The sequence below is a fragment of the Sitodiplosis mosellana genome, unplaced genomic scaffold, assembly GCF_009176505.1.
Source record: "Sitodiplosis mosellana isolate CC-2019 unplaced genomic scaffold, AAFC_SMos_1.0 Smas_scaffold_6167, whole genome shotgun sequence".
Classification (NCBI taxonomy): Eukaryota; Metazoa; Arthropoda; class Insecta; order Diptera; family Cecidomyiidae; genus Sitodiplosis; species Sitodiplosis mosellana.
The window spans coordinates 1176646-1195572 of NW_022601408.1; the positions used below are offsets into that span (position 1 = coordinate 1176646).

The 18927-nt window shown below is 35.7% G+C and overlaps 3 protein-coding genes across 7 annotated transcripts; 1 reads left to right on the top strand and 2 right to left on the bottom strand.

Moving 5' to 3' along the window:
* Positions 1 to 9309: 9309 nt before the first annotated feature.
* LOC129575519 (1-acyl-sn-glycerol-3-phosphate acyltransferase delta-like) lies at positions 9310 to 12758 on the bottom strand. Of its 4 annotated transcripts, none has more exons than XM_055459269.1 (6): positions 12541 to 12758; positions 10676 to 10906; positions 10252 to 10586; positions 9769 to 10179; positions 9548 to 9695; positions 9310 to 9457 (listed from the first exon to the last, which is right to left on the bottom strand). In XM_055459269.1, the coding sequence occupies exons 2-6, from the start codon at positions 10854 to 10856 to the stop codon at positions 9372 to 9374; spliced, it is 1161 nt and encodes a 386-aa protein (XP_055315244.1). In that variant the 5' UTR covers positions 10857 to 10906; positions 12541 to 12758; the 3' UTR covers positions 9310 to 9371. The 4 variants fall into 4 exon arrangements, with proteins under 4 accessions (XP_055315244.1, XP_055315245.1, XP_055315246.1 ...); XM_055459270.1 differs by having other exon boundaries at positions 12416 to 12554; XM_055459271.1 differs by lacking the exon at positions 12541 to 12758 and adding an exon at positions 11088 to 11229.
* LOC129575522 (uncharacterized) lies at positions 11611 to 14053 on the top strand. The gene is made up of 2 exons (XM_055459275.1): positions 11611 to 12812; positions 12908 to 14053. Exon 2 carries the CDS (start codon positions 13156 to 13158, stop codon positions 13960 to 13962), a length of 807 nt encoding a protein of 268 aa, XP_055315250.1. The 5' UTR covers positions 11611 to 12812; positions 12908 to 13155; the 3' UTR covers positions 13963 to 14053.
* On the bottom strand, positions 13978 to 18864 carry LOC129575512 (zinc finger protein on ecdysone puffs). Of its 2 annotated transcripts, none has more exons than XM_055459253.1 (10): positions 18599 to 18864; positions 18069 to 18335; positions 17932 to 17979; positions 16509 to 16710; positions 15998 to 16172; positions 15498 to 15849; positions 15106 to 15435; positions 14605 to 15016; positions 14374 to 14536; positions 13978 to 14271 (listed from the first exon to the last, which is right to left on the bottom strand). In XM_055459253.1, exons 2-10 carry the CDS (start codon positions 18318 to 18320, stop codon positions 14145 to 14147), a joined length of 2061 nt encoding a protein of 686 aa, XP_055315228.1. In that variant the 5' UTR covers positions 18321 to 18335; positions 18599 to 18864; the 3' UTR covers positions 13978 to 14144. The 2 variants fall into 2 exon arrangements, with proteins under 2 accessions (XP_055315228.1, XP_055315229.1); XM_055459254.1 differs by having other exon boundaries at positions 18069 to 18351; positions 18599 to 18791.
* Between the last annotated feature and the right edge of the window lie 63 nt (positions 18865 to 18927).

Here is an 18927-nt window from a genome sequence, read left to right on the forward strand (position 1 = left end):
TGGCAGGCATTGGAAAAAAGACTATTTTTAAATGATTGGATTTATTTAAATTTTCAAATTGGGTCAATTGTGACCAATTGTGTTCAGTTGAACTTTATTAACCGTGGCAAAAAAGGGGAAAAACCAATTGACATTTTGACTCCTCTTCAATTGAGGGATTTGTGGAGGAATTGTGAAAAACCCTGTACATATATTACGATTCTGCCGGTGGAAGATGTAAAAAGCAAACATTACAGACTGTTCAATGGTAGCGCCAAATAAAATCCGGGAAGTTATCCTTCGTCATTTTATTCAAGCTGTTCGGAATAAAACCATTTAATTAGCTCCGGAGCGCTTATCTAGGAATGCCATACTGTCTCGCTCGTTCTTGAGTGGCACTTTTTATGAAATTACTAAAACCATATGGAAATACTAAGGTCATTTAATATTATTGAGATAAAAAAGAAAATCAAACTTACAAATGAATTTTGTAAGTTAATTGATATTTTTATGATTATCTCGCTTGTAATTCAAATGTGTAATATTTATCGGATACTGTATAATACAGTGACGTGGTCGAGTCTCTGCTCTGCTCTGCTTTGCGGCTGCGCGTAGCAGCGCACGTCACTGTACTATACAGTATGCGTCGTCGATATGCTCGGATATATCCGCAGCATACGAAATGCTGAGATGCTCAGCCATCGGAAAACGCATGCTTGTTATTATTATTAACGAATCAGTTGCCCTTTCAAAACGGCGTAATATCACTAAATAGTGTAGTGTAATGGATTGCTACATTAAATGTTGTTTATTAGCATTTTTTTGATGGATTGTGCTATTTATTGCATATTTCGATTAGATAAGGCCGGTGTGATGTGTATTTTTGATTGTTAGATCCAAAATAATTTCAATTGAATCGATTCAATTGTCTTATTTTTCATCCATAGAACCACAGTTGGTCTACTTTAGTAATATACTGTTACTTGAGGAATAAATGTTCAAGAACATGAATGAGATTACTTATTGTTTTGATATTGGGCTAACGATCATGAATTACAATTCATTAGGCCCATGCCTGTTTAACTCACTGTTTCTATAAAAACACATTTCACTTGTGAAAAACATATGGTTTTGAATGCTCTATCCTTGGCTACGCCTCTGAACTAGAATGCACTATAGAACTTTCAGGCAAAATATGGAGTTGAATCATCTGGCAACGTTACATGATTCACATAAGAACATTCTTTAAAAAATTCTATTGAATGAATCACTAATTGCTTGAGTTTCATTGGAGAATCCACAAACTTTTTGATTTCGTTTTCAAGCTAATATTCATTCTACCGTGGGTTTTTTCTTCCGTATCTCAGATTATGCGCAGGGATAAAATCAATTTATAAAGTTTTTTTCTTTTAGCCGTATCATCATCGATGAACTCATTTATCTTGTTAAATTCACTAAAAGTAGATTTTGAGACGATATCTAAAAAGGGAATTGAGATCAGACTGTTGAGCTCTCACAATTTTGCTCGTAATGTGATATCAACAAATGTGTATGTGGACTGTAGAAACTACAACAATCACTTATAGGCTCTAAATATTTCTTTTATTTTAATACGTATTAAGTCGATTTTCGCGATATCAAGTCTACCATTTTGATATGATTCCGAACAATGAACCATATCTTCCCCACCCCCGCATATATGACAAATCACACATTTTCGATTGACTGATTGCGTCACTTCCTATAATGACTAGGAGCCACGATTAAATTTTTTTAGGCTTGAGTTTATCAATAACAGTCCATTCTTCATAATTATGAATATAATCAGTGCCATCTCGATACAAGAATAATCTTCTTTCACATTTTTTTCGTATGAGAAAAACTAGCTCTAGCAAAAGTTGATCGACTGACTCGTCCAGATCTTCCAGGAATGAGCAGAGTCCAGAGAAAAGTGTGTCAGTTCATTGGAATATCGACCAAGTCATGCGAAATTTTCACTTGCTCATGGGCGTAAAAGTCTTGTCCATGGGCAAAAGTTTCACTTGCCGCGTTGTCATCCATGGCCACGTCGTTATCCACAATGACTCCGTCACCACTTGCCACGTTGTCATCTATGGCCACGTCGTCAATCGCTTCGTCCTCCAAGGAAATCCAATCCTCTTTACTGCGGTCATCCCCATCATCCCTTTCGTAATGCTGTGCCGGCAAGTCCCTGCCGTGTTTTTGTAACATGATGAACATATGTTAGAGACCAAGTCTCTTTTCATTATGGCCGTTCGTTGAGGCAGGGCCTGTCCCAGATAGGGCGCAAGTGGTGCGCTGCACCACGGCGCTGAGGCGCCGAGGGCGCGCGAGCACTGAAATTTGTGAAAAATGCCAGGAAAATTGGAGCGCTTGAGCGCCGAAGGCGCTCAATTGCTTAAATTTTCCAAAAATACGTAGAAAAATTCAGGCGTCGAGAGCGCCGAAAGCATCAAAAGTATTTGATCAGCTTATATATATATATTGAAGTGCCACTTGTATTTAAAGCGCCTTTTTCCAATTTAAAAATATTAAACAATAAGATTTCAGTATTTATTCCAGAGATGGAGTATATGTATATCAATTCGTTGTATTTACTGTACTCGGTACAGAACGGTATATATACATTGAAAACCTTTGCGTTAAACAACGCGTCCGCTGGCACTGAAGCGTTAGCGTTTATGTGTATGTATAGCTGCGTGCGTGAAGAACTTAACGCATTTATTGTTCAAAGACGTACACGCAATGCAAAGGTATGCGTTAGAGTATATACTGATACACATTCCCATGTACGCGCGGTATACGATGAACCATCTCTGATTTATTCAACCGACTACAAAATATATTCAATTATTTTGAGCACCCTTTTCCATGTAATAATTCTCAAGTCAGTAAACATGTGTATTCAAGCGCTACATTTTTGAAATGACAAAAAAATTTAAGCTCTCGCGCCTTCGCCGATCGCAGCAATGTATAATGTTTTCAATAAATCTAAAATGCAAATTTTCAGTATTACATAAGGCAATTAGATATCTTGCTAATTTCGTTGGATTTTTTTTCGTGCCTTTCATATATACACGAAACAGTGTATTGTACACCATGACGTTCATAATATGAACGATACACACAATAGCGTACAGAACTTTTCTAACAAGGAAGTTACTCGTTTTGAGACAATTTTGAGTCTATTTCATTTCATCCTAAGAAAAGGGCGCCCTGGCAATTTTGCACCAGGGCGCAAAGAGCGCACGGACAGGCTCTGCGTTGAGGCACAGTGAACAATTCAAGGTCAATGACAAGCACATGAAGTTGGTGCGCGAGGCTCCAGTTCCTCAAATGTGCAAAATGGCGAACATGGTGCCGGAACTGTTCACAGCAGCGACCTCAAAGACAAATTTTGCATCATCGGTTCGCAAAATGACGGACACCACGTTTGGATCGCTTTGCAAACTCAAATGACTACCTGGCCGCCTAGTCAATTTTTCATCCAGGTAATCTCATTTTTTGTATGTGTTCTCTACGAGAACACCTTGATACTGCCCACATTAATGATGAAATTTCGATTTTCATGTTGCCGTTAAACCCGATCCATGATCCCAAGCGGACGAATTCCCAAGGACAAAGCATACTGCCCGGGTGCCATTTGGTTGCTTCTGATTGCAACAAACATGAGCGGGGCTGTCCCAGGTTCCGACCACCCACGTTGAAGTCAACTCATCTCACACGGATCACACAGCAAAATCAATAATTAAAGTCTGACGAATTTTTTCCATACATTCTTTATGTGTATTGAAAAGATGATACTTATCTGTGATGTTTACACTTATTTATTGTAAATTTTTATTTTTTTGATTTTGTGCTTTGTTGTAGCCATCCACGAGTTGGCGAGTTAATATTCTTAACTTTGAGGTCAATTTTGAATTATTTACCATTTAGCATCAAATGATCTAGTTAAGTTTCAAATCATGGTCCATGTCAACTCAATGCACTCTGCAATCAACATGGATCTGCCTTAACCGACGTAAAACTTCTCATCAATTTATCTATCGGATAAGTTGAGTGACGACTTTTGCAGTCTCAAAGTCTTAAATTTAACGCGTAACAATTAACGCTTCACATAGCCTTTGTCCCTTTGGAAACGTTTACCAAAGGTTATCCTGGATCGTTTACTATAGACTACTATGAGCATTTCCATCTTGGTTGTATGACTGCTTTCGTTTTCATGTTCCTACTATTGTGATTACCTCATAATTCACGAAAAGAGCCAGGTTTTTAACGAGGCGAGAACTGAAAGTTATCGAAAGATACTGCCACCATTGTTCATCATTTATAAAAATTGTAACAGTCTTGCACTCTTTTCCGGCCAAACCTCTAACAAAACCCACATTATATTCAGCCAGAGCTTGGCGGTGTTTAATAAAAATAAAAAATAAAAAAAATATTACGCAATATACGCACATTGGTATCACGTACCATATTGATGGAAAACCGTTTAGCAATGACATTGAATCTTTCGTTGGACCGGTTGTCAATGCAAAAATCGAAATGACGAAGCATATACCGGTAAATACCTCGCTGCAAATTGAGGGGAATCGCATTGTGTGCGGCGTTCCTAATTACAGCGCGTTTGGTCCGCTTCTCCGATCTGATACCAATGCTGGGAACCCCAATACTAGGATCATGAACCGAATCGTCGGATTCGTGGTCTGATGATGTTCGATAATTGCTCTTTTGGCAGCGTTGGATGATACCTATAAGCGGATCATAAGAAAATTTCATTAATCCATCAATCATATTCATAATCACAAATCATATTCCTTAGGAACAGACCAACAGTATTGTCCAACAGTGTCCAAGAGCCCAACAGTAGTGTCAAAAAGTGTTGAACAGTCCAATAGTAGTGTTTAACAGTGTCTAACAGATCGGACAGCTGTTCAACACTGTTCAACACCGTTCGAACATAACTGTTGGACTGTTCAACACGAGGGGCAAACCACTCAAAAGTAATACTGTGTATTAGTATTACTTTAAGTAATACTAATGTAAATATTACCTTGTATTACTTTAGTATTACTTTTTTCAAACAATAGTATTATTTTTAAAAGGAGCATTACTTTATCAAAAGTAATACCACTTTTACCTAGTATTACTTCGTATTACTTCGCAGGTATTATGTATTACTTTTGAGTGGATTGCCCCTTGGTTCAACACTGTTGGCCACTACTCTCAGAATTCAAAGGAGGCAAACTAAAAAACATATAGTGTAAAACATCAAATTACCCACTGTTTTTTGCCATTGTAGGCAAAATGTCAGTTTACCTCCGCTGTATTAAAATTGTCAGCAAAATGTCATTTTACCTACATTGTTCATACAATGGAACACCGTTCCACCAAAAATGTAGGTAAAATGACATTTTGCCGACAATTTTAATACAGTGGAGGTATACTGACATCGACGGGTGGAAGCGACAATTCGAACTTCTGGCCCTCTATCGACTTAATTTTGAAGCATTCTGACACTTGACAGCCATTGACAGTTCATGTTGTACACATTGTTTACAAAACAAGATAGCAACTAGTGAAAATTAACTGATTTTCAGGACTGAAATCAATGAGTTATAAAAGGGGCAGCAAATTTCAAATGTATTCAGATTTATTTTAAATAACTTATTTAAACGTAAAAATCGCATAGCGGTCACCAAATCGAATATAATAGAAATTATAGCCAAACAAATGAAAGAACGTATTACTCAAAAAAAAGCCGATGTTAGTTCTCAAAAACAGATGTAGAGGGCCAGAATGATGAACATACATTTCTATAGTTTCAGTACAGAAATACGGAATTGCTTCCACCCGTCGACTGACATTTTGCCTACAATGGCAGAAAACAGTGGGTAATTTGATGTTTTACACACTATATGTTTTTTAGTTTGCCTTTTTTGAATTCTGAGAGTACTGTTGGCCTGTTCAACACATTTGGACACTACTGTTGGACTGTTCAACACTGTTGGACACTACTGTTGGCCTGTTCAACACTGTTGGACTGTTCAACACTGTTGGACACTACTGTTGGGCTGTTCAACACTGTTGGACACTACTGTTGGACTGTTCAACACAATTGGACACTGTTAAACACTGATTTTAGTTACATACAACACTATAATTTATTTGCTTTCGAATCACCACTTCAGGTTTCATTTTATTAGGGATTCCAATATTCACAAGAACGACTTACATTAGTACATAACCCATAAAAAAGGTCGAGGGAGAAGCCCATGCTATTGTTTTCATTTATTAACTTAATATAACTTAAAAAATACATCACCTATAAATGAGGTGGAGGGAGAAGCCCATACTAATGAAATTCCAGCTGCGTTCGTGGCGGCATATCCTTCATCGCGTGGACAACCATGTATGAAGTCACTTCTCCGTTCAGCTTTCGGAATATTCCGTAAAATCTGAAATGAGAGGAAAATAATCCGTAATATATTTCTAAGGCGAAATTTTCACTTGCCCATGGGCGTAAAAGTCTTGTCTATGGGCAAAATTGCCACTTGCCCATAGGCGTTAAAGTCTTGTCCATGGGCAAAATTTTCAATTGGGCAATATTTTTCCTTACTGTAAAATTTTTTTCACAATAGCGAATGCGAAAAACACTTTTGAACTTCGTACCCAGGGATAATACAGTGTCAAAGCGTCACTCAAAATGATATCAGTCATTTTGAGTGGTAAATCCACTCACAGGAGCGTCACTCCATTTTAACCTCGCCAAGAGGTTTTTCATCTGATATTGAATTAATATTATTAATTGAAAAAGCCACGAAATAAAAACTCAGAGATTTCATTTTGTGTACGGTTATATTTCGAGCTATTTGTAGTTGCTATTTTGAAATAGCAGCTACTCAGTTTGCAGTACAAAATTCATATTCCCTTCCAGATTTGCCAAGTCAAATTTGCGGATAATCCGAGTGAAATTCGGCAAAAAATGCGATATAGCATTCCTGTAGGGAATGAGTTTTGGAGAACTTTTCTTCCAGAACACATTGGTCCAGGTCGGGTCTACCTGCTCAATATGGCGTGCAGATTCGCCCCAAAAATAAGATTTAATTTATAGATGTAGAAAAATGTAATTCTTATTACTTTATTACCTACTTATCACTTTAATAAGATGACCTATTACTTGTGACTCATCTTATTGCTTTGTAATATCAAGCAAAATCGTCATTTCAGTTTTTTTTTCATAGAATTTCAATGAAAAAGAAGAAATAATAGAAATTTTTGCACATTTGCTCAAAATTTTTGTGTGAGACATCCCCCTAGATAAGATGATAATTTTTTTTTCGATACAAGGTACATTAATGTGGATTGATGGCAATGAAATATTGGTTTTGGAACAGAGTTGAACATGGACACCATCTCGGTCCATCATGGTCATGTTAACACGACTTAACACCATGAATAGTCAATATGGGTGTCATATGAAAGGTTTTGGAACGGGGATGAACATGGTCACCATCTCGGTCCATCATGGTCATCTTAACACGACTTAACACCAATTCACATATGAAAAAATGCGTGTAAAATCAACTCCAGAAAAAGGAGCAACTTTCCCAGAAAATCGTCTTTGCTTTGAAAAAACAAGTATGGAACATACGAAATGATACAGACTAACATTCATAACTGAATTTTGCTTTTTACGTCAAATTGTATCGTCATCTCACTGAAATGCTTAGTTTTCTTATTCATCTTTCTTGATTTAAAAAAAACTAACTGAACGGAAGAGAAACCGAACTAGCGCCCAAGCCGAGCGAAGCGAGGCGAGGAAGCTAGTAAGTAATAAGATCATCTTATAGTATTACAGCAATAAGATTGTAATTGTAATAAGTATTACTTTTGGTGCAAAAAAAATCGCAAGAAAAGTTTCATATAAAAAACATCTCAATTTTTGTCAGACGAAAAAATGTTGAAAAAAAATGTGTCTGGCAAAAATCATGTCAAATTTTGCAAGACACATTTTTTTCCAACATTTTTTCGTCTGACAAAAATTGACATGTTTTTTACATAAAACTTTTTTTGCGATTTTTTTTTGCACCAAAAGTAATGAGATACTTATTACAATTACAATCTTATTACAGTAATAAGTCCATCTTATTACAGTAATAAAATTAAAGTAATATGTAATAAGTTACTTATTACTTTACTTCTATAATTTAATTTGTGCGGCATTGGTATCCACGACAAAAGAGATTGTTTTTTACACTGATTATTGTTTATACTCACATCCTACGAAGAGCTCAAGAATAATTCCGAAGTCAATATGAGACATGTTACAAAAGATTAGCCAAAAATTTGTTGAACAAACGAAAGAAAAACGTACCCTAAAAACGTGAAGCCAAAAAGGAGAAAAAAGTTCTGCTCTCGACACACTCGCAAATTGCCTAATTTTTGGCGACAGAGCATCGAAGCGGCTGGCTTTGTAGCGCTGCTGATGAACAGATCTGTTCAACAGCAAACCGTATAAATCCAATGCTAGCGTGTCTGTATTGTGTGTATATATTGACCGCTCAACGTGTGTTGTGTGCATGACCACTAGAGGCAGGTCGAATGTTGTCGTCAGTATGGATTTCATAGCCGCGGCTTGGCGGGCATTCATTTCTTATGATCAAGATAAACTATAGTTTATAAACATGTAAGAATGAAAACAACGTTTGATACGCTCACATATTAAAACACATCTCAGGACCAAACGCATAACAAAGAGAAACCATTTTTTTTATTATCATACGTATATTGCACGTAAAGCGTCTGTGTACAAAAATATGGTATATTCGACATTCAAATAACAACGCATTTTTTTATGTTGATGGAATTTTTTTTTTGATCTGCGTCAAGGCGCATGAGTGTATCATACCCAAGCAAAAATCCACACTGAATCAACGTTGCGTTAACGCATATCTGACACTGTTTCCACACGGTTTTGAACGTAGAACCGTGTGGCTATAGTATAGTAGAGTGTGAAGTTGTTTGACATCATTTTTAATATCAAATAACCGTGTGGATGCAGTGTGGGTTTGTACGGTTGTAAAAACAGTAAATTCTTTCCTTCCGCCACTGTAAAATGTATGGGAAATTAACGAAATCATCCTGTACTTTTTTTTTCGCTTTATTTTAACCATTGTCATTTTGAAAACATTTACACATTCAACTAATTTTATTTTACTGAGTTGGATTGATTGATTTCATTTGATGCATATTTGGTTTTAGTATTGGTAAAATAATTAAATAGAGTTTTTAATAAAAAAAATATTATTTAGAAAAAAACTGTATTTTGCATTGTTTTAAATTAACAATTGTAACAATTACGTTGGAATTTAACTACTTTTTGTAGTGGTGGCACCATATGATGACCCTTTGCTTATTTTCGACATTCCAATGGTTTTTTGCATCAAGACGTAGACTGAAAATGGTGGAAAATAATTCAACGGTTTAAAATGTGATTGGAATTAAATTGTTCAATGAAGACTATTTGAGATTTGATCATACTTACACACTAGGATAATGGCTACGCCAATGAAAAAGTACAACAATCTACCACTAAACAAAAAGCCAATTAAATAGTACGAAATTGGCAGAAGTGTTATGATGGCCCAGAACATGAGATTTCCAATAGTTCCGATAGTTGGTTTATAAGCAAACTGTTGAAAAAGAAATATATTTGACAATTTTTTTTAAATGTGGGTTATTTCATCCAAAGCCAAAAATACGAACTGGTTCAATAGGTGTCAATCCGGTGCCAGTGAAGAAATCACCGTGTGTATGAAAACTGTCTTGGAGTTTATCTTTAAAACGGAACAACTCTTGCATCCATTCAGCGGCTTCTTCTTCGTTGTTTGGTAAAGATTTCATGTCAATGCGTCGAACGTGCATATATCCTGTCACACCATGGCCATTTAATAAATTACCAATGGTTGGTTCAACCTTATCATCTTTCTTGAAGACGAGTTGAATATCCAGAATAGATGGACACTTCTCTTTTAAATATGGTAGACTAGCGGTAAAACCTTTTGTACGTGGAATCAAATGGTGTTTCAATACGGTCATGCCACGTTCTTGTGCGAATTTTACAGAGGCTTCATGTTTCGTTTCTGTGAAACGTGTTCCCTCAGCGTTCAGTAACAACTGGAAATATTTCAAAAATTGGAATTAGGTTCAACTGAGTTATATTCGAATTTTAATACACAAATTATATACCCAAACTGGGTCAGGATAATCAAAGATTTCATTGATCTGTCGTCCGATAGTTTCTTTGTCTTTGTCAAATGATCGTTCTAAAAAGACAAACTCTCCAAATTTCCACGACCAACCAATAACTGGAATGTACTGAATGACTTTTTTTGCATACGCTTTGCAATTTCCGAGTACACCGACTTTTTCGCATAGCATCCATCCAATCAGCCAATCAACATCATACGTATGGTTCATCAACAACAATGTGTGTTCCTTGCCCAAGTACTTTTTGCGTACCTCTTCATCACAATAGATGTACAATTTGGAGTTTGACCACCAATCGGCAATAAAAACCATTTCTGGAACACAGCAATCATATCTAGATTAGTTTCATTTTCATTGCAATGAACGGATCATCAGAAAAGGAGATAATTAGGATGAGACTTACGGCTATTTAATGAATAGCATAAATAGTAGCCGATGCTGCGATACAATCTCTTATTGAATGGTTTCAATCCATAGAACAATGCACATTGTATTACATTAATTATGAGTCCAGATGTAAAAAATGATATTGCCAAACACACGTGAACTATGTTCGATTTTTTAAATTGCGTCAATAAATCCATCTTTTTCACATGCGTTACTTATCTTCAATGTGATCCAACATGAATGACACCTGCAAATAGAATAAAATTTATTCGTTAAATAAATATATACTTTCAGATGAATATATTTTGAATTAAAGGTTCTAGGGTATTCATTACAGTTTTGTCATTTTCAATGATCAAATTATGTTAAGAATGACAGTTGAAAATTGAAAGACAAGAGAAAAATAAACGTATTTTATACACGTATACCATTTAAGCTGAAGAAATATGCACATGTTATCATTACGTTGAAGACCACGTCAAATGAATATGATCAGCAAAAAATCACGTTCATTACGGAAATCATAATGATACCTCAGCTCATTCATACTATACGTAATTGCTACAAAGTCTAGCCTACACATTAAAGAAGAAAACAAAGAGAAGCTGATCGAACAAGCAAAAAAAAAAAATGTGAACGACACTTGAACATTCGCCACACTTATCGTGACAAAAGTCCAAAGTTTAGGCCATGTTGTTATAACCGAAAAAAAAATCAATTCAATTATGATAAGCAAAGCAGGAAAATGAATGACAACGTGCGAAAAATTCGAAAAAAGTTGACATGTGTTTGAAATCAGTTTTGGAAATATACTCAGTGTGTCTTGATTTTTGAATCATAAATCATGGACGTGACGAAAGAGTATGTATTGAGTTATAGTTAAATTTTCGTGTATCTCCTTTTTTATTTTTGAAGTCTGTTTGCCGTTCGTTGTAATGTTTACATTACTTTATTGTATAGTACATGATCGAATGCAGATCACATAATCGATTGTACGCGAATGGTCATTCAAACGCAATGACTTTGAGTTCAATGTGTGATTAAACAAATAAATTATATGATACTATATACAACATTTGTGTGACAAGTAAAGTGTTGTGATGTAATTCTCATTAAAGGTCCAATGATATTATTTTCTATTTATGCCTGATAGAAGGACAACGAGTTATGTATCTTTGAGTTCATCAAATTATCGTCAATTGATTTTTTGTTTTTAATTTAAAATATTATTAACAGGCTATCTAACTTTTTTCGTCAAATCTAACAATCTCATAATGGAAATAATGAAAAACACATATTTCCTATGCTGATTTTGACAATAATTATCTACCTGACTTCATAACTTTTAGCTAGATTTTTTTTTAAATAGATATTTCTTCTCAATACTTTGATGCAATAGCATGAAAATTTCCACTTCCAATCAGATCTTTAGACACGCAAACTGAAATCTAATTATACGCGTTTCTATCAATCACACTTTAGAAAAAAATCTAAATGAACAATTTTAAAGGAAAAAAAAATCTTGGATCACAATCTAGTTTAACTAGTCTAGCAGACTTGTATGGCATGCACACACGTTCTATAAGGTCCACAATGTGAATAATATGCCACCTATTTCACGTGCATACAGAACTTTAATTCTCATTCTTTCCATCACATTGCAATTAGATTATAGCACTTTTGGAACGGTCAAATAAAAATCCCTTTTTTTTGAAATGGTTTCATTCATTATTGACAATAATTTGAATTTGCGTACTTTTCCAGTTGTGTTTTAATGAATAGAATAGAAGAAAATAATGCTAAGTAAAAGATATTGATTGTTTGTGTGATGTATCGGCATCGGTAGCCTTAACACTAAAATTTACGGGAACATGTATTTACACCTTCAATTCTTTGCTCTCCAATTATACGGTAAAATTTGTTTCACTTTCTGCTTCTGCCAAACCACTTTCACACGGATTGAAAATATCAGACTGCACCAGCACTCAGTATATTTTTGAAGTACAATACGATGTTAAAAAATTTTTTTTTTGCGTAAGATAGAATACTAGCACTCCTGTGTGTAAATCACGCTCATACACATATACGTGCATACAGTGAACACGGAATGTCAACAGGGTTGTTGCTGTCATCACATTCCGTGCGTTCGAAAAGTACGTTTAATTCTTCCGTCCAGTGATAACTCAGTTTTATGATATTTTTTTTTCCCTACACATTTCAATAAAAATGTTTTTGAATTGATCCACAGAAATGAGTACATGGAGATTATATGTTGGTAAAAAATCGGTTTGACAAGACGAAATGAGGAAAATTTTTTTTTTACCAGAATGATTCCAATTTTTTATATGTTTCGCTTTATTATTACAACTGTCACTCAATTTTTTGACATTTAAAATACATGTGTTTATTCATAACGCATGTAGAACAGTTTCGTTCCCCATCGCCAGAAAATTTACTCTTTTTTTTTGTTAAATTTAATCAATACTGGGATTAAAAATGCCACAAAAAGACTATATCGGGAAGAAGAATAAATTACCAAAAGTCGTGAAGAGCAAACCAGCTGATAATCTATTGAAAGATGAAGTGGAATCAGATAACTCTGTTGAACAGTTGTCCAAAGATACAACAACAGAAAAGTTTTCGTTGTATGTTCGAGGTGCGGCATGGATAAAAGACCGAGATAATGCACCAAACCGTCTGAAGGAAATCTGCTCAAAGATCCAAGATGTTCGGCATCCACGACAAAAGGGTGCTGATTATTGTTTTATTGACTTTGCATCGGCAGCAGATCGTGACACATCCTACGAAGAGCTGAAGAATAATTCCGAAGTTAATGTGAAACATGTCACAAAAGATCAGCCTAATTTGTTGGAGAAACGGAAGAAAAAGGTATCCGAAAAACGTGAAGCCAGAAAAGAGGCGCGCAGATTGCTTGCAAAAATTAAGAAGAATGAAAAACTAAATGAAAAATCGATGGAAAAAACAAACGAGATAATCATTACAAATTTGCCCGTACAAACCACCGCTACTGAACTGAAACAGCATTTTACCAACGCAGTGAAAATCAACATGAAGTTGAGAAAAAAGGCTAAAAAGATCAATTCAACCATTATTACCTTTTGCAGTCCCTACGACGCGTTTACCGCATCAAAACAAGAGGTAATATTGCATGAACAAAAGCTGAACATAGTGCTGAATACGAATGCTGCATACAAAAAAGAAATGAAAAATAAACGCAAGCAGCCCATAAAAAAGGTGAACGGAGAGCCGAATCAAAAGTCATCGAAGGTTGTAGCTAATTAAAATACAAACTCGTCATTTTCTGAATGATTATTTCAATGTATTTTCACATTTCAATTGATACAATAAACGTTTAGCCTGTAATTGATCTTAATCATTTTATAGTTTTTATTTAATTTTTCATTCACACGTGCAAGTTTATATTTTATTTTCTGCATTGTAAGTATTTATGTGCTGAACTCGAATTATGCAACGGATTCAGTTCCATTTTGGTTGACTGTCTCATTTTTTGAGCTATCAAGTTCTCTGTCGGCGTCACTTTCAGATACTTCAATCTCATCGGCCTTCTCGCTATTTTTGAAACGGTCATAGCTAAATTAATGAATGAATGAATGAATGAATCAGTAAATGAATCGGAATATTCGATATTTTAATGCACAAACTTTTGGCCGGTTTTAGTGGTGCTACACTCACCGTTCGACTGATGCATCATCCTCATCCTCATTATTATTTTCTATATTTGATTGCTCGATTTGATTGCAATCTTTGTCAGTATCCTCCCAAACTTTATCAGTGGTTTCGTCATCTGTTTTAGCAACCGATTCAGAGCGTTTAGCTTCAGAGTCCCCAGACTTGGCTGTTAAATGGAAACACAAAATAAGTACACTCTCCAACTGTTCATATCTACCACTATGTTTAACTTACAGTCCTTCTTCGAGTGCTTCTCCTTATGATCTCTTCGGTGAATCATTTCGGCAGTGATCTTCAAGGATTGGTTTTCTTTGTAACGCAAATAAGCACGCAAGTGATTACGTGTGCTGCAGTGTTTTTGTAGAGCCGCATCTGGGTCTTCCAAATGTGGCAAATAATAACGGCATAGTTCGCAATATAACACCTCGACTTTTTTCACATGTTCGTTGCCTACGTTGATTTCGGCACGCGATGTGTCAACTGTTGGTTTGACATCAGCAACGGTATTTTCTTCGCTTTCGTCATTAAATGGAAATTCACCTCCATTCACATCCCCAACTGAGTCAACAATCAAAAAGTTCTCCAAATCCACTTGTAGCTCTTCACTTTCTTCAATGTCACTTTCCTCGCCCTTGTTTGCTTTGCGCTGTAAATGCAAAAAAAAAAAAAACAACAAAAAATATTTCAACCGTCTCAATTTGATGGCAAAATGGAATTAATTTTCTTCAATTCTACCCTGAGATGTTCTACGGAACATCGATGAATTTCGTAAGACATTGGGCTTTTGAATGACACGGAGCATGTCTCACAGTAGGGCATCAAGAACTCTTTCATTTTACGATGCGCTTCAGATGCCTGATGTTCCTCTTTGGGTGAACGGTAATTTAAACGACATAACATACAAAATTGTGGCGTTAGTTTTTCCATGTCTTTCAACTCTTTTTCGAGTTGACGTTGTGCATTCCGTTGAGCTAATCGCATTCGTGCCAAACGAGTTTTTTGCTTCAAACCATAGCGGCCTAGCACTAATTTATGGCTGCGACTGTGAATGTGATTGTTATAATCCTAGAATGAATGATAGAAACAATAAATTCATATGCAGATAGACGAGCACCATGTTCATTTACCTTGAATGTAGCACTTTCTATACGGCAGTGCACGCAGAAGAGTCGAACGAATTTCTTTCGTTTTTCTTTATCGTCACCTTTTTTCACAGACTCAGTATCCTCATTGTCAGACTTGTCGACTTGCATTTCGTTTTCTTCATTTGCAGCTTCTTCCACAGAAGCATCGGCAACATTTTCCTCGTTCTCGATGGCATCATCTGCAGATGGTTTCTTAGTTGCTTTCTTTTTCTCAGTTTCTTTTTCAACATCTGATTTCAAATCGTTATCTTCAGTTTTCGGTTTTTCCGTCTTTTCGCCTTCATCCCCCTCAGTGACTTTTTTCTTTGCAGCCGTATCACGTTTCTTCAGTGAACTGAATGCATTATAAGTGTTGAAAAAGATTAACTATTTATTGCTTTATATTCGAACACGCATTCTAGATAATTGCGATCTCTTTTCGATATTCGATTTTTAAACAGCTGTTTTGAATAGATGTAGACAATGTAAGTGAAATGAAATACCTCCGCATCAGTTTAGCACGTCTCACGGCATCCCGATTTCTGTTGACTAAGCGACGCCGTAGAATGTTTGAACGCAAAGATGTTACCAGCTTTGATCTGCGGATTCGTGAGTTCGTTTCTGCCTTTTCGCGTGCTGTTGCTCCCTTTCCGCTGAATTTGCGAATCGTCTTATTCACTGGTGAATGAATTAGTATAGGAATGGAATAGTTCATGACAATCATATTTTTAGCCAGGTTTCACAGCTTGAAACATTCACGACAAATCATCAAATTTCTCAAGCCTAGTCAAAACGTTTACTTATGTCTGCGCAAAAATCAACAGTATCTTTTTGTTTTCTTCGGGTATTTGAGTGTGTGTGTGTTTTTATTCTGTAGATTTCACGCCAATATATCTAGATCTGAAGAGGCTTGAATAATTGGACGCTTCGTCTATGAAGTTTTTTTTTTTGCTGCTGGCATTTCTTAATCGATTTGCCAAATAAATGAGTTTCTAGACTGGAACGAATATTCACCGAGTGTACGTTCTTTTGCACGATGCGACGAGTTTTTCTCAACATTTCCGTGACGTGAAAATGGACTGGGTTTGGGCAGTGGAGAGCGCCTGTTGTTGCGGTTGTTGCTATTCCGACCAATATCTCCGTTCGAATAATGTCGACTGTGCCGATTATTATCAGATAGATTGTTGCCGAAATCACGTCTCGACCCACTATTGCCCTATTAAAGAGATCATGTATTTGATTGTTTTGGTTTTGTTTCGTTTTCGCATCATTATTTTTCACATATAGATTGGGAGATTTTCAACAGCACTGCTGTATTTTGATTGCTGCATATTTTTGTGAAAACCACCTTTCAGTCATTAGATGCATCAGTTAGTAAGTGAAATTGAATTGGTCACGTTTTGATATTGACCACCAAACGAGCAGCTGTCAGTGACTGCATTTGCATTTTGACCGGTTCTCTTGGATGAAGCCAATTTTTGGCAGCAAACAATCATCGCAGAGCAATGCTCGTGGTTATTTGTCCAATATTTAACATTTTCATGTTTATATTCATGTTCATGCGTTCTGTACCACCTCCACTTTCTTTTTTTCTCTTTTTCATTCTCAATTTCTGCACTGAATTTCGTATGAAAACATCTTATCTATTTGAATTTGGAGCAGAACGGCCATTGACCTAGCTGAGTCATCATTCTATTCTATATGTGCATTAGTTTGGCTTGCTGATTGAAAAGTGTTTTATTTTGAATTTAGTTTGGCATTTGTGGACATTTTTGTTCGTATGTGTGAGCAATTAAATCCAACCAAACAATATATCGATATTGTGATATTGGTTATTGAAATTGCTATTCTCCCATCAGCTGAATCGATCGAAAGTGAACCGCAACAGTTTGCTAGTTTTGCTCATTCGTTTGCTGCTACGTATTCGTATATTTGTCATAACCTGGACACCCGAATTTTCTGAGTTTGTTATTATATTTTTAATAATATCTATGGGCTTATTCTATGTGTAATTTCGGTCGACCAAAACAATATCAGTATCGCTTTTATCCTAATTGTTAAAATAGAAATAATTTGTTTGATGAATATTCAACATTTTAGACAGGCCCGAAACCATATTACAAAAAAAATATAAGTTCAATGATATTATTTAAGTTTAATAAATTCATGTGAAATCGTATTCAATATTGAATTCTATTCAAGTCGCTTCTTTTTTAGGCCAATGAAAATCGTTGACATGCATACAAACGTGACAGGTATTAGAGTTCCAACATACTTGAATCGATTGGTTTTAAAATGTACCACTTTATTTCATTTGGTATTGAGTATGCTTATCTTGAATTAAAGCATGTTGAAATCTACGCCGTTTCATTTTGTCAATGTTCACATTTCACGTAAATTCCCAAAAATATTTGATCAACTAAATTTGTTTACTTACTTCATGCCGAGGTCTCTTTTTTGCCAACGAATCGCCCCGTGGATCATTCTGGAATTAGATTTAATTGTAAATTCATGGTAGTTTTTCATTGATTTTAGTTTGTGTTGATATTTTGATTTTAGTGTTTGGTCATTTACCCGATTTGAACGATCACTATGGCCATGTGTGAACCGTTCTGCTGATCGGCGATCATATCGTGATCTACGACTTGATGGGCCACTTTTACCGAAGCCATCATCAAACCGGCGATCATTTCCTCTGCTTTGGTTGTTGAATCGGCCACCGGATGAACCACCATCTCGATAAGAATCGCCTCTGAATTTACTGCCATAATCTCGGTCGCCTGAATGCCCACCTCGGGATGAAAATGAACGACCACCACCTCTCATTTTGTCTGCTTTATCCTATCGATTAATGATACTATTTAGACCATTCAACTTTTTTCTTTTCTTCAATTGAAAAAGGAAAGAAAAAAATGCCGGTGAAGAAATCGTTTTTGATAGACCAAAATCTCCAAAATTTCTTTTTTTGTGTCAATCAAAACGTATTACTAATTAGTGCTCTCAATGAAATATTCAATAATATGAGCTGATTGAATATTCAAAAATATTCATAAGTTTTATTCTTCGAAGCCGGCCATTTTCTTTTGTCAGCACATGATATTTACCACAACAGGAGATTAAAATTATTTGAACAATTACAAAAATACGAATCGAATTTTCTTTCAAACACAAAAATCTATGGGTTTTTCGTCAATCAGCAGCCAAAACCCGAATTTCTCCTTATGGGTAAATGTTTAATCAATTTCGATTAGACACGTAATGGAAGGTGCTTCATTCAGTACTACAGACGCGTAGAATGTCTGTTCTTTTTACTGTAAAGGAAAAAAAGTGATTTAGGTGCGATGTCAAAAAAGGCGACGCGACTATACACGACGAAGTTGTACGACTTGCAAATTATTATTTGGACATTTGAAACGGTTAACAATATGAAACG

Coding starts and splice junctions, on each gene's coding strand:
- LOC129575512 (XM_055459253.1), bottom strand. CDS start 18,320: ATGAGAGGTGGTGGTCGTTCATTTTCATCCCGAGGTGGGCATTCAGGC. Junction 17,980..18,068: donor ATAGTGATCGTTCAAATCGG/GTAAATGACCAA, acceptor ATCTAATTCCAG/AATGATCCACGGGGCGATTC. Junction 15,436..15,497: donor TAGAAAGTGCTACATTCAAG/GTAAATGAACAT, acceptor CATTCATTCTAG/GATTATAACAATCACATTCA.
- LOC129575522 (XM_055459275.1), top strand. CDS start 13,156: ATGCCACAAAAAGACTATATCGGGAAGAAGAATAAATTACCAAAAGTC.
- LOC129575519 (XM_055459269.1), bottom strand. CDS start 10,856: ATGGATTTATTGACGCAATTTAAAAAATCGAACATAGTTCACGTGTGT. Junction 10,587..10,675: donor ATGCTATTCATTAAATAGCC/GTAAGTCTCATC, acceptor GCTGTGTTCCAG/AAATGGTTTTTATTGCCGAT. Junction 9,696..9,768: donor GATTGACACCTATTGAACCA/GTTCGTATTTTT, acceptor CTTTTTCAACAG/TTTGCTTATAAACCAACTAT.